Source organism: Diaphorina citri, unplaced genomic scaffold (assembly GCF_000475195.1).
Source record: "Diaphorina citri unplaced genomic scaffold, Diaci psyllid genome assembly version 1.1 scaffold1999, whole genome shotgun sequence".
NCBI classification, from domain to species: Eukaryota; Metazoa; Arthropoda; class Insecta; order Hemiptera; family Psyllidae; genus Diaphorina; species Diaphorina citri.
This window is the reverse complement of record NW_007379425.1, coordinates 766-14,987: the sequence shown is the minus strand read 5'-3', so window position 1 is coordinate 14,987 and position 14,222 is coordinate 766. Positions and strand designations below refer to the sequence as shown.

The following is a 14,222-nucleotide window of genomic DNA, read 5'->3' as shown; positions in this document are numbered from 1 at the left end:
TCCCAGCCCCATTCAGACTGGGTGAGGTGAATGTGAGTAGGCAGGTAGATTTTCGGCGAATGGACGGTTATGGTTATACAGTGGCGTTAAACCCTTGAAACTCTGTGTAACTGTTTGTGTGTGTGTTTTAAAATTGAAAAAAAGAGGTTTGACAGAGGGAACTGTAACTGCTAAGGTCTTATCATCCCGAAATCATAGAGAGAAGGAAGATAAAGTATATCGTCTACATAAAATCAGTCTTGTTAGCAGAATGGGTTTAGGTCAAATCTGAATTTTGCTGAGAAGCACACGGTTTGGTAGGAGGACACATCTAGTGAAATTGGAAATGTGTGATGACTTGATATGTTTAAATTATAAACTCATGTTTTGACTTTAACTTCCGTCTGTCTGTCTGGAATGGCAGTATTACAGTCCGTCGTACGTATGCACGTCCGTAATAATAAAGTCAGGAGGACACATCTAGTGAAATTGGAAATGTGTGATGACTTGATATGTTTAATTATAAACTCATGTTTTGACTTTAACTTCCGTCTGTTTGTCTGGAATGGCAGTATTACAGTCCGTCGTACGTATGTACGTCCGTAATAATAAAGTCCAGACCGAACGAAAGACGGACTATAATAAAGCAGGAAGAATAAACCAGCGCTTAAGCCCCCCCAAAGTTATCAGGGCCTCTTACACTAGATAAAATTGGATTTCAGAATAATAATCCAAAACACCATTTTTTAATTTTTACATAAAGCTAAATCAAAATTTTGAAGGTGTACCTTCAAAATCAAGCCCCCCCAAAAATTTAGGCAAGAACCGCCTATGGCAGGAAGAATAAACCAGTCTACACAACGCTAATAGTCATCGGGGTAGTACACAAGTAGTCACTTCGCTGACCTATAGGAAGGAAAGTAATGTAATCGGGTCAAATTTTCGATGGTCAGTTTTTGATGCCAAAACACGTTTTGAGGTCCCTAGAGCCTATAAATCCAAAGTTTCAGCCATTGGTCCGTGTGTGTATCTGTGTGTCTGTCTGTAAACAAAATATCTCGAAAACGGTAAGAGCTAGCGACTTTTTCGTTACTTGTAATGCTGCTACTCTTTTGGAACTAGCTACTTGATTGCCCTCACAAGACTTAGAGCACCCAGTATTCTAAGCTCAAAGCTGGGAAAATTCTACCCCACGGGGATTTGAACCTGGACCTCTTTGGTGTGATGTCTACCGGAGGTTGCTAATATTCTTCTTCATCTTCCTCATATTCATCAGATTCGGTTTCAGCGGCCGTATCTTCGTGTCAGGGTTTTGGCGTATTCTTATGACCAGTGGCGCCGTTACTGAACGCCACTTTAGTACTGGAAACGTCCGCTGTGCCTGACGCCAGCGCTGCGGGCGGTATGTACTTGTACTTGGCGAACACTTCCCGTTTGAAATCGTCCATGAGAAGACGGTTGTAGTTGTTTTGAACCTCGCGCCACGGAGGTCTTTGTTTCTTGGTCAGCAGACCCCAATGACAGTTGAACACTGGGGATAGTACTTTGAATGTGTAGCCCGCGATGAACATTTCGTACACCTGAAAATGGGAACTCCCATTAATTAAACTCCCCCTTAACTTTATTTTATTTTTTAAGATGAGTTTTTTTCACCAATCGACCCGAAATCGAAATTCGAATACCCCTAACTTTTTCTAAAGTATATCGTCTACATAAAATCAGTCTTGTTAGCAGAATGGGTTAAATCTGAATTTTGCTGAGAAGCACACGGTTTGGTACGAGGACACATCTAGTGAAATTGGAAATGTGTGATGACTTGATATGTTTAATTATAAACTCATGTTTTGACTTTAACTTCCGTCTGTCTGGAATGGCAGTATTACAGTCCGTCGTACGTATGCACGTCCGTAATAATAAAGTCCAGACCGAACGAAAGACGGACTATAATAAAGCAAGAAGAATAAACCAGCCTACACAACGCTAATAGTCATCGGGGTAGTACACAAGTAGTCACTTCGCTGAATTATATCCCGTATTTATTTTCGTTACTTGTAATGCTGCTACTCTTTTGGAACTAGCTACTTGATTGCCCTCACAAGACTTAGAGCACCCAGTATTCTAAGCTCAGAGCTGGGAAAATTCTACCCCACGGGGATTTGAACCTGGACCTCTTTGGTATGATGTCTACCGGAGGTTGCTAATATTCTTCTTCATCTTCCTCATACTCATCAGATTCGGTTTCAGCGGCCGTATCTTCGTGTCAGGGTTTTGGCGTATTCTTATGACCAGTGGCGCCGTTACTAAACGCCACTTTAGTACTGGAAACGTCCACTGTGCCTGACGCCAGCGCTGCCTGATGTCTACCGGAGGTTGCTAATATTCTTCTTCATCTTCCTCATACTCATCAGATTCGGTTTCAGCGGCCGTATCTTCTTGTCAGGGTTTTGGCGTATTCTTATGACCAGTGGCGCCGTTACTAAACGCCACTTTAGTACTGGAAACGTCCGCTGTGCCTGTAGCCAGCACTGCGGGCGGTATGTACTTGTACTTGGCGAACACTTCCCGTTTGAAATCGTCCATGAGAAGACGGTTGTAGTTATTTTGAACCTCGCGCCACGGAGGTCTTTGTTTTCAGCGCTGCGGGCGGTATGTACTTGTACTTGGCGAACACTTCCCGTTTGAAATCGTCCATGAGAAGACGGTTGTAGTTGTTTTGAACCTCGCGCCACGGAGGTCTTTGTTTCTTGGTCAGCAGACCCCAATGACAGTTGAACACTGGGGATAGTACTTTGAATGTGTAGCCCGCGATGAACATTTCGTACACCTGAAAATGGGAACTCCCATTAATTAAACTCCCCCTTAACTTTATTTTATTTAATCGCAGCAAATTGGTGGTTGTATGCATTCGTTTTGCCACAAGTGTATAGACAGCTGGTGAGTTATGCCCCATTTCTTAATATTTACAATGGTCATGTAGGTATCCATTTTATTTATTTTATTACAGTATGTCACAATCAAAATAATAGCAACAAACAATAAAGTAGAAGAAAAGTTCAAAGTTGTGGTATAGAAAAAAAAAATACCTAAGTACTGTGTTTATCCTGCCCGAATTGGACTAAAAAGTCCCATTAACCCCACAGTCTAAACAAAGTCTCGTATTTGGTGGTTTGTGTTTCCCTTCAGTTATACAAATAATTTCAAAATTGACTCTGGGCTGCATCTCACATGATTAAATGTGTTACCTGACTATTCCTCGTGTATCCATAGCCTATGAACCTCTCATCATGAGGAGGCACAGTATCCACTGAGATGTAGAAAGGTTCATACAGGAATTCAAAGTTGGTCACCTCATGACTGATATGAATTCTGTCGTCATTGGTCGTGTTCTCCCACCTGAAATAAGTTTACACGAAATTACTAAAGGATGTCCACACTTAGTCGACACCGTCGATCGACTTCGACTGAAACCGTACACTGCCTCGACAACATAGATTCACCTCCTCACCTCGTCAAAGTTGGTCACCTCATGACTGATATGAATTCTGTCGTCATTGGTCGTGTTCTCCCACCTGAAATAAGTTTACAAGAAATTACTAAAGTATGTCCACACTTAGTGGACACCGTCGATCGACTTCGACTGAAACTGTACACTGCCTCGACAACATAGATTCACCTCTTCACCTCGTTCCACTGTTTTTATTTCGTAGCAATGAAACTACATTAGACTCACTTGAACTGTGTTGTAGCATGTCCATTACAAACGAAGTACCTTGAACCTTTATCTGAGAATTGTCTTCAATACCAGTTCGAGATTTAACCAATCGCAGCAAATTGGTGGTTAAATTTTGCTGTAAAATGGTTTCCATTCATCTCTTGGCACTCCAAGCATTGTGGTGGCGAACTTTTACTTTGTGATATATTTTGCAAGCTATTATTATGTTGATTAAATGTGTTACCTGACTATTCCTCGTGTATCCATAGCCTATGAACCTCTCATCATGAGGAGGCACAGTATCCACTGAGATGTAGAAAGGTTCATACAGGAATTCAAAGTTGGTCACCTCATGACTGATATGAATTCTGTCGTCATTGGTCGTGTTCTCCCACCTGAAATAAGTTTACAAGAAATTACTAAAGTATGTCCACACTTAGTGGACACCGTCGATCGACTTCGACTGAAACTGTACACTGCCTCGACAACATAGATTCACCTCTTCACCTCGTTGATCGACGGGGTTGACTATGTGTGGACACAGCTTAATGTTTAAAACTTTCAGTTGATTGAAGGTTCAAAGTTACGCGTTGAATCATTTCAAATGAAGAATCGCTCATAAACAGTTACAATACTTACCTGGAGAAGTTGGTCGCATATTGATTGTAGATGAATATTCATTCATCTCTTGGCACTCCAAGCATTGTGGTGGCGAACTTTTACTTTGTGATATATTTTGCAAGCTATTATTATGTTGATTAAACGCCCTACTAACTGCAATCCGATATACAGAGTATTGTAAGTTGATTGGGGGAAAACAAAGTTGTGAAACCGTGTTAAATGTATGTGATATAAATGGAATTTATTATTGTTATTATATTGATGGTGGATGTGCCACAAGCCATAAGTTATTGTTGTTATAATGGAACTAGATGTAGGATGTCTTATTTTGACAGTCCAGTGGGCTCTATTGTTATTATGTGGTCAAATAATACTCGTGTCCATATACTAAATTATTGTACCTAAAGCTATGCCCACACATAGTCAACGCCGTCGATCGATGTCGATTGAAACCGTACACTGCCTCGACCACATACATTCACCTCGTCGATCAACCATTGATCCAGTCGATCGACAACGTCGACTATGTGTGGACACACCTTAAAGAATTCGAATATCCGATACAATCGCTGGTTATCATATCGACCTGTGAAAAAGAAACATCAGTACGTGAAATGTGATGGACTTTTTATTTTTCCCTGGGAGAAAAAGACATGAAATTTGAATGTGGTCCGACGACCCACAGCTTTTTCGGGTGACCTAAAATGTGGTCATAACACTTTGTTTCTCAAATTAGACTTGAGACGAATATTGTGGTGAAGAATGCGAAGATTGATTTTGAGGCCCATTTTATTTGCGCTTGGTTTTTTTTTTTATCCTACAGACCCTCTAATGACTCTATTCTAAATTATTGTACCTAAAGCTATGCCCACACATAGTCAACGCCGTCGATCGATGTCGATTGAAACCGTACACTGCCCGAATATCCGATACAATCGCTGGTTATCATATCGACCTGTGAAAAAGAAACATCAGTACGTGAAATGTGATGGACTTTTTATTTTTCCGTCGGAGAAAAAGACATGAAATTTGAATGTGGTCCGACGACCCACAGCTTTTTCCGGTGACCTAAAATGTGGTCATAACACTTTGTTTCTCAAATTAGACTTGAGACGAATATTGTGATTAAGAATAACAATGACTAGAGCGAGGCATGTATTGGACAATTATGATGATGACTACGTATTGAATTGACACCGAATGTATTTTTGAAAGTGATCCCTTTTGCGTCAAAATTAAAAACAAGATGGCAGATATTTGATAGGTAAGTACTACATATTATGTTTGTTCAATTACATTTTCCCTCTCCCTTTTCCTCCATTTATTATTAATCATTAATTATGGAAGCTGTCTGCAAAATTTGAGCGACCTGGGGCTAAAGGTAAAGTCGTGAGAACCGCTAGTTCTTTTTAATTTTTTTCCCGGAATAACGGCCGAACCGTACCTTCTGGAAACAGGGCCCAAGGATACTTTTGATTTACGTAATTTGTCGAATATCTGTGCCAAGTTCAAGCGAGTTTGGCTGAAATCTAAAGGCCTGAGCATTGCGAACACTTTTTGAGCTTTTTCAAAGATTGAACGTTAAATAACGGCCGAACCGTACGATTCTCGAGGTCCGGCCCGCGGATACTTTTGATCACCATTTTATGTATTATTAATCAAGCACAGAGCTACAAAAGCCAAGACAGAGCTACACGCAATCCCCTAGAATTGAATCTGAGATCTAAGACCTCTGTAAGGCTTGTGTGACACTTACTTAGTTAACTTAGTACGAAATAAGTAATGAACATGATTATATGTACGTAACTATTTTTTTGAAAGAAATAACACAGTACACTGCCTCGACCACATAGATTCACCTCGTCGATCAACCATTGATATAGTAGATCGACGACGTCGACCGTCGTCTATGTGTGGACGTGGACACACCTTAAAGAATCCAATATTGTATGTTTTCACGCTCAGGGCAGGGAGGGACTGACCTAACTGAACATTCATGTTGAATATGGAAGACCTTGCTGATCCGTCAGGGTGGAGTACACTGCCTCGACCACATAGATTCACCTCGTCGATCAACCATTGATATAGTAGATCGACGACGTCGACCGTCGTCTATGTGTGGACACACCTCAAAGAATCCAATATTGTATGTTTTCACGCTCAGGGCAGGGAGGGACTGACCTAACTGAACATTCATGTTGAATGTGGAAGACCTTGCTGATCCGTCAGGGTGGGGGAAGCTCTCCGTGGTATTTTCGCCAGCATCGAACAGCAAGCTGACGAAGTTGGGCGTCCTGAGTTGATCTTCGATGTATTTGATGGAGATGGTGGCTGGAGGACATGAGGCTCGGAAGAAATTGAACACGCCAATGTTGAGCAAAGTGAAGAGGAAGAGAATGAACACCAGGGTGGACGTGTTGGATCGCTTTTTACCCCAGTTCTGGAAAGTGGACAGAATGTCGTATGTTTTGAGGAACTGGATGTTTTTTCGTTGGTTTATAGGGAGAAAAGTTGAGTTGAAAATACCCAAAAACCTTGAAACTCTAATTCGTATTTTACCCCAGTTCTGGAAAGTGGACAGAATGTCGTATGTTTTGAGGAAGTGGATGTTTTGTCGTTGGTTTATAGGGAGAAAAGTTGAGTTGAAAATACCCAAAAACCTTGAAACTCCATTTCGTGTTAATATAGGCCGGGCGGTGCGGCGCTTCGATCTCTTGACGTTCGCGCGCCTCCCGGCACGCTTGGTCCAAATACCAACTAGATTCGTATAAGCTCAACCCATCCTTCATAGCTGTTTGCCCCTACACCTAAGCCTCTGAGAGGGCTTTTTGTGTATGGAGTTAAGCTGTTATCCTCGGGCCTTGATGAATTTCCTAAAGAAGGACACAATTTTGTGGTTAACTTTTCAGCCATTTCTATAATTACCGAAAGGTTTCAATAATTAGAAATTGGCAATATTTTGTCTCTTCGAAGAAAAAACTCCCAAAGTTTTGATGTTTTTTATTTATTATTTTTTTTATATGGATTTCATGTAAGTACTTACCTGGAGGGCACCGCGTTTCAAATAATAAAGGGAGTGATATTTCATGATGCCAAGGTGTGTGGGTTTACAAAGAAATATTCTGGAATTCTGGTTTACTGAAAATGCCGGGGACGCCGGGGTTTAGAAAATGGATGATCCAGGAAGTACGTCATTGTTTTGTGCAGTTGATTGGGTTAAATCCTCTTGTACACACTGTTGATCCGACTGATAATTTTCAGTCATCTGTTGAGTCTCCATAACCTAGGCAAAAGAGTGATTTTTCAAGATCTAGTTATTTTTAGCTAAATTCCCTATAGGGGTGAGCTATTTATTTTTAAGTCTGATACTATTACCTACCATTATTGTTCTTGTTCTAAACATTAACTGTAGCTCACAGGCTTCCCGACACCTTGCTTATCACCATACATTTCAAAGTCTCCTTTTAGGTTGATACTGGGATTCCTTTGAAGTAAACAACAATTGCTTGATAACACGCGGCTCACATTTGTTTTAATTAGTGTTTTGTGAGCTTTTTTTTTCGTTTCCTTCAACTCCCTTTCGTTCTTTTCGAACCCTCTGTGTTTCCTAATTTCTGCAAAAGGTGTTTTACCCCAGTTCTGGAAAGTGGACAGAATGTCGTATGTTTTGAGGAAGTGGATGTTTTGTCGTTGGTTTATAGGGAGAAAAGTTGACTTGAAAATACCCAAAAACCTTGAAACTCTATTTCGTGTTAATATAGGCCGGGCGGTGCGGCGCTTCGAACTCTTGACGTTCGCGCGCCTCCCGGCACGCTTGGTCCAAATACCAACTAGATTCGTATAAGCTCAACCCATCCTTCATAGCTGTTTGCCCCTACACCTAAGCCTCTGAGAGGGCTTTTTGTGTATGGAGTTAAGCTGTTATCCTCGGGCCTTGATGAATTTCCTCAAGAAGGACACAATTTCGTGGTTAACTTTTCAGCCATTTCTATAGTTACCTAAAGGTTTCAATGATTAGAAATTGGCAATATTTTGTCTCTTCAAAGAAAAATCTCCCAAAGTTTTGATGTTTTTTTTTTTATTTTTATTGTTATTTTTTTTATGGATTTCATGTAAGTACTTACCTGGAGGGCACCGCGTTTCAAATAATAAAGGGAGTGATATTTCATGCTGCCAAGGTGTATGGGTTTACAAAGAAATATTCTATTCTGGTTTACTGAAAATGCCGGGGTTTAGAAAATGGATGATCCAGGAAGTACGTCATTGTTTGGTGCAGTTGATTGGGTTAAATCCTCTTGTACACACTGTTGATCCGAGTGATAATTTTCAGTCATCTGTTGAGTCTCCATAACCTAGGCAAAAGAGTGATTTTTCAAGATCTAGTTATTTTTGGCTAAATTCCCTTTAGGGGTGAGCTATTTATTTTTAAGTCTGATACTATTACCATTATTCTTCTTGTTGTACACACTGTTGATCCGAGTGATAATTTTCAGTCATCTGTTGAGTCTCCATAACCTAGGCAAAAGAGTGATTTTTCAAGATCTAGTCTAGTTATTTTTAGCTCAATTCCCTATAGAGGTGAGCTATTTATTTTTAAGTCTGATACTATTACCATTATTCTTCTTGCTCTAAACATTAACTGTATTTTTTAAGTGCAGGGGTTACACTGACTTTATTACTATTTTCTATTATTACTTAATGATTACTTGATTAGTTCATCATCTAGTAATGTTGTTACCTGTTATCTCTACCTACTATGCACTTTGTGTTCTCATTACAATAAATTGTTTTCCACATATTCTTGTTTCAGAAATTTCCAATTTTAACTTACCATTTATGAAGCTTCGTCTTCTTTCTTCATATGCTTGAAAATAACTAGACTTTGGAATTTAAGAAGAAAATTGTCAAAACTGGACACTACTAACTCACTTTCACCCCAAACAAAGAACACATGATTAAGCTCGTACTTTCAATACGCTAAGAAATTCCCTGACCGTCTGCGGGAAATATTTTGCCCCGCTTTCTACTTTGTCTTATCGATCTGTCGGCTTTGTATATACTTGAGAGCGCATGTGTTGCTAATTCTTCTGGGAATGCATAGGAATTTACCCACTTTCCTCCCTCTTTTCCCGCTTTTTTCTTTCTTCATATGCTTGAAAATAACTAGACTTTGGAATTTAAGAAGAAAATTGTCAAAACTGGACACTACTAACTCACTTTCACCCAAAGAAAAAGCACATGATTAAGTTCGTACAATACGTTAAGAAATTCCCTGACCGTCTGCGGGAAATATTTAGCCCCCCTTTCTCCTTTATCTTATCGATCTGTCGGCTTTGTATACTTGAGAGCGCATGTGTTGCTTATTCTTCTGGGAATGCATAGGAATTTACCCACTTTCCTCCCTCTTTTCCCGCTTTCATTTGTGTTTTTCTCATTTATTTTTCCCTTTTGTTTTTCTTTCTCATTTTATTCCTTTCCTTTTTCCTCTTTTTCTCTTTGCTCCCTAGAGATAACTTTCTCCAATTTGCATTCTTTGATAATGAATGTCAACAACTTTATCTATATAATTTCCATTATATTTTACCATTGCGTCCGTATTGGACTTTAAGCTGAAAAACTAAAGAGTGATAATTGATAATGAAATTCGAAGACAGTATTATTATGTATTTACAAAACATGGAAACATATTTATTGCTGAGAGAGATAGAGGTACAGAGAGAGAGACATGGAAAACTATAACATATAAGTGTCATAAGTTTGATTTATTTATACAACGTTAGTAAAATAGAACCATAGGAAGGGATGCCGTAAATAGCGATAGTTAGACATGGGTACGAATTATACCATCAGAATGATAATGAAATTCGAAGACAGTATTATTATGTATTTACAAAACATGGAAACATATTTATTGCTGAGAGAGATAGAGGTACAGAGAGAGACATGGAAAACTATAACATATAAGTGTCATAAGTTTGATTTATTTATACAACGTTAGCCATTGGAAGGGATGCCGTAAATAGCGATAGTTAGACATGGGTACGAATTATACCATCAGAATTATTTTACTTTGCAGTCAGGTAAAATCAAATAAGTCAGTTGTCAAGAGAAGAACAATTAAAGTAGATAAATTTAACAGAATTGCCAAAAGACAAAGTTAAGAATAATTTCCGATCTCGAAACACAGAGTAAAAATTTCTGAACAATCCTATACATTATCTACAACATACCTTCCCATACTATGTTTGTGTTTATGGAAAATAACATTCTGTTGAAGTATTTGGGTAATCTAAATCTAGCAAAAAATGCAGGTAGGTATCGGGAACAAAAACGCATATGTACAAAAACGGTGGTGCTCCATTTGGCAAAGCAAAAGGTAGGAAACGGAAGTATTGGGCAACTTGCAAATAAAAAAAAAGCTCACCTGATTGGTTCATCAAGTGGAGGTCCTGAACAGTAGAGCTGTAGCGTCCTTTGGGAACATGTCCTGATGCAACATTCATCCACAATCCCTCGCCTCACTCTTCTCTTGGCCTCGTCTGGAAAAATCAAGGGTGAAAGTTAAGAATATGCAAACTTCAAGTTAGTAACGTCTTCATTTGCTCACTATTTGCCGATCAGCGAAACTTGAACAGATGGGGATTTTTTTCCCACTCTGAGGCTTAGGTGTAAGGGCAACTGCCCCAAAGGATGGGTTAAGCTTATGCGAAAGTACGAAGGGGAATTTTTCAAGACACAACTGCTAGCTGATTCTCAAGATGACACTCCGTGTGCCCAAGTGGAGTTGCTCATTGAGATAAGTGATAACTTGGCCTGATCCACACATTCCAGAATAAAAACTGAAGTACATATTCCTGAATCCTAGCAGAATCTAACCCAAGACCCAATTCTAGCGAGATAGTAATGGGAACACTTTTTACAACTCATCAAGCTATCAGAGAATTTGCCTGATGAACATTGGATGGGCCTATACTGCCTACAGAACTGTCAAGATATACGAGCATCTACTGTTCAGTGTTCATTCTGCAAAGATGATAACTAGATTTTTTGAAATCTTGTCCTTTCCACCGCGGTGATTGCTAAACCCAGATAAGTTGACAAAAATTACTTTTACGATTGCAATTTCGATTATTTGATCACGCTGATAGATCATGGCATTCATCCACAATCCCTCGCCTCACTCTTCTCTTGGCCTCGTCTGGAAAAATCAAGGGTGAAAGTTAAGAATATGCAAACTTCAAGTGACGTCTTCATTTGCTCACTATTTGCCGATCAGCGAAACTTGAACAGATGGGGATTTTTTTCCAACTCTGAGGCTTAGGTGTAGAGGCAACTGCCCCAAAGGATGGGTTGAGCTTATGCGAATGTACGAAGGGGAATTTTTCAAGACACAACTGCTAGCTGATTCTCAAGATGACACTCCGTGTGCCCAAATGGAGTTGATTGTGATAACTTGGCCTGATCCACACATTCCAGATTAAAAACTGAAGTACATATTCCTGAATCCTAGCAGAATCTAACCCGAGACCCAATTCTAGCGAGATAGTAATGGGAACACTAATAGATCGTCAAAGCCTTAGCCCCAGGAATCACTAAGCAAATGCACAATAGAGGGAATGCCTCGCAGCCTGTGCGCCACAAGAAAACGAGATATTTTGTATACAAAACGAGAAATTGTATACAAAAATTTCCAATTTTTCTATTGAAATCATGTCTACTTAATAAGAGGAATTCCTAATAAGAATATTAGAGCAATTCAATGATACAATCTGACTCTACGTCGTAACGCTATGTGACCCTACATCTTACATATTCTTGTTTCAGAAATTTCCAATTTTAACTTACCATTTATGAAGCTTCGTCTTCTTTCTTCATATGCTTGAAAATAACTAGACTGAGGAATTTAAGAAGAAAATTCTCAAAACTTGACACTACTAACTCACTTTCACCCAAAGAAAAAACACATGATTAAGTTCGTACAATACGTTAAGAAATTCCCTGACCGTCTGCGGGAAATATTTAGCCCCCCTTTCTCCTTTATCTTATCGATCTGTCGGCTTTGTAGTACTGGAAAGCGCATGCGTTGCTTATTCTTCTGGGAATGCATAGGAATTTACCCACTTTCCTCCCTCTTTTCCCGCTTTTATCTGTGTTTTTCTCATTTATTTTTCCCTTTTGTTTTTCTTTCTCATTTTATTCCTCTCCTTTTTCCTCTTTGCTCTCTAGAGATAACTTTCTCCAATTCGCATTCTTTGATAATGAATGTCAACAACTTTATCTATGTAATTTCCATTATATTTTACCTTTGCGTCCGTATTGGACTTTAAGCTGAAAAACTAAAGAGTTCAAATAAGGAAAATATCCAGTTAATGATAATGGCTAATGGCAAATAAAGAAATTATGGGATCAGAGAATGTACGACCATAACCTTCCTGGTTGTCTTATGTATGATCCCCTATTTGTATACTGTAGGTATTCGTTTTAGCTTTATATCGAACTTCAACAATCTATGATCTATCTATTCAATCTATTGGATAGGGTACGGATTTTTTTGAAATCCAGGTTCTCAAAGTGATCAAAAGGGCCATTCTGCAAACCCTTGCATCTATGATCTATCTATTCAATCTATTGGATAGGGCCTGGATTTTTTTGAAATCCAGGTTCACAAAGTGATCATGTCCAATCTAGGACAAGAGGAGTAATTGCGCGAGAGATTAGGCGCTCTATTTACTAACACGACTACAATTTAGGTTGTTTCGACCTTTCTTTTCGAACCAAAGCGTGCCCATTATACAAATTTGAGGCGAGGCTTCCTTGAAATCGAATTGTACATTGGTCTTTTTTTAGAAAACTCGTTAAAATATCTCATTTTATGCCTTGAAATTTGATTCGTTTTAGCTTTATATCGAACTTCAACAATCTATGATCTATCTATTCAATCTATTGGATAGGGTACGGATTTTTTTGAAATCCAGCTTCTCAAAGTGATCAAAAGGGCCACTCTGTAAATCCTTGCATGATTTCTAACCAGGCTCCATGAGAAATGTAGAAACGCATAACTAATAAGTTTAATCAATTAATATAATTTAAACGTTAATTTTGCAAACTATTTCGCGCTATTACTTCATAGTAGATAAGGCCACATTTTCAATCAACTGTTACATGATAATCATATAGGCTATAGTGGACTATATATCTATGGAAAGGTTGTAATCTAATAAGCTATACCTATAGGCTTATATCTATGGAAAGGTCATGATTCCTCTCGATGTTTCTATAGCTATGCCGCAGAAATACCATCACGCCATTTGTTAAACCGGGCATTTGATCAAGAAAATTGCACACCCACCTACACGTACCCTCTGATGTTCTTCAAAGAGGGTATGGATTTCAAGGACATTTATCCAAGAACTATATATCTATGGAAAGGTTGTAATCTAATAAGCTATACCTATAGGCTTATATCTATGGAAAGGTCATGATTCCTCTCGATGTTTCTGTAGCTATGCCGCAGAAATACCATCACGCCATTTGTTAAACCGGGCATTTGATCAAGAAAATTGCACACCCACGAATTACCCACCTACACATACCCTCTGTTCTTCAAGGAGGATTTGGATATCAAGGACATTTATTTTATCTTCCACAGGAGTTACCTTGAAGCCTTATTCTGATAATGTCAAAGCTCATCTCCATAAATGAAGATCAAGAGAGGTAAGTTCTCTTTGGTTAGATAGTTCTTTTTTTGTCCAATATATTTTATTCTCTTATTTTCCTTAGGTTCTTACATGTATATTTATCCGATAAGATTTTGATCGGAAATAAACCGCGTGATATGAGTCATGAGTTCAAAGTTATCAAAAACATACTATAGATATAATACGTATACGTATAACCAACCACCCAGGTA

The 14,222-nt window shown here is 38.9% G+C and overlaps 2 protein-coding genes across 2 annotated transcripts; both read right to left on the bottom strand.

Moving 5' to 3' along the window:
• Nucleotides 1-1,752: 1,752 nt before the first annotated feature.
• On the bottom strand, nucleotides 1,753-3,531 carry LOC103517875 (beta-1,4-glucuronyltransferase 1-like). Its single transcript, XM_026829824.1, has 4 exons — nucleotides 3,503-3,531; nucleotides 3,222-3,372; nucleotides 2,621-2,803; nucleotides 1,753-2,332 (listed from the first exon to the last, which is right to left on the bottom strand). The coding sequence occupies exons 1-4, from the start codon at nucleotides 3,529-3,531 to the stop codon at nucleotides 2,240-2,242; spliced, it is 456 nt and encodes a 151-aa protein (XP_026685625.1). The 3' UTR covers nucleotides 1,753-2,239.
• A 1,304-nt stretch (nucleotides 3,532-4,835) lies between these two features.
• LOC103517874 lies at nucleotides 4,836-12,329 on the bottom strand. Its single transcript, XM_008482924.3, has 5 exons — nucleotides 12,158-12,329; nucleotides 7,356-7,595; nucleotides 6,494-6,752; nucleotides 5,221-5,267; nucleotides 4,836-4,898 (listed from the first exon to the last, which is right to left on the bottom strand). Exons 2-5 carry the CDS (start codon nucleotides 7,398-7,400, stop codon nucleotides 4,836-4,838), a joined length of 414 nt encoding a protein of 137 aa, XP_008481146.1. The 5' UTR covers nucleotides 7,401-7,595; nucleotides 12,158-12,329.
• Between the last annotated feature and the right edge of the window lie 1,893 nt (nucleotides 12,330-14,222).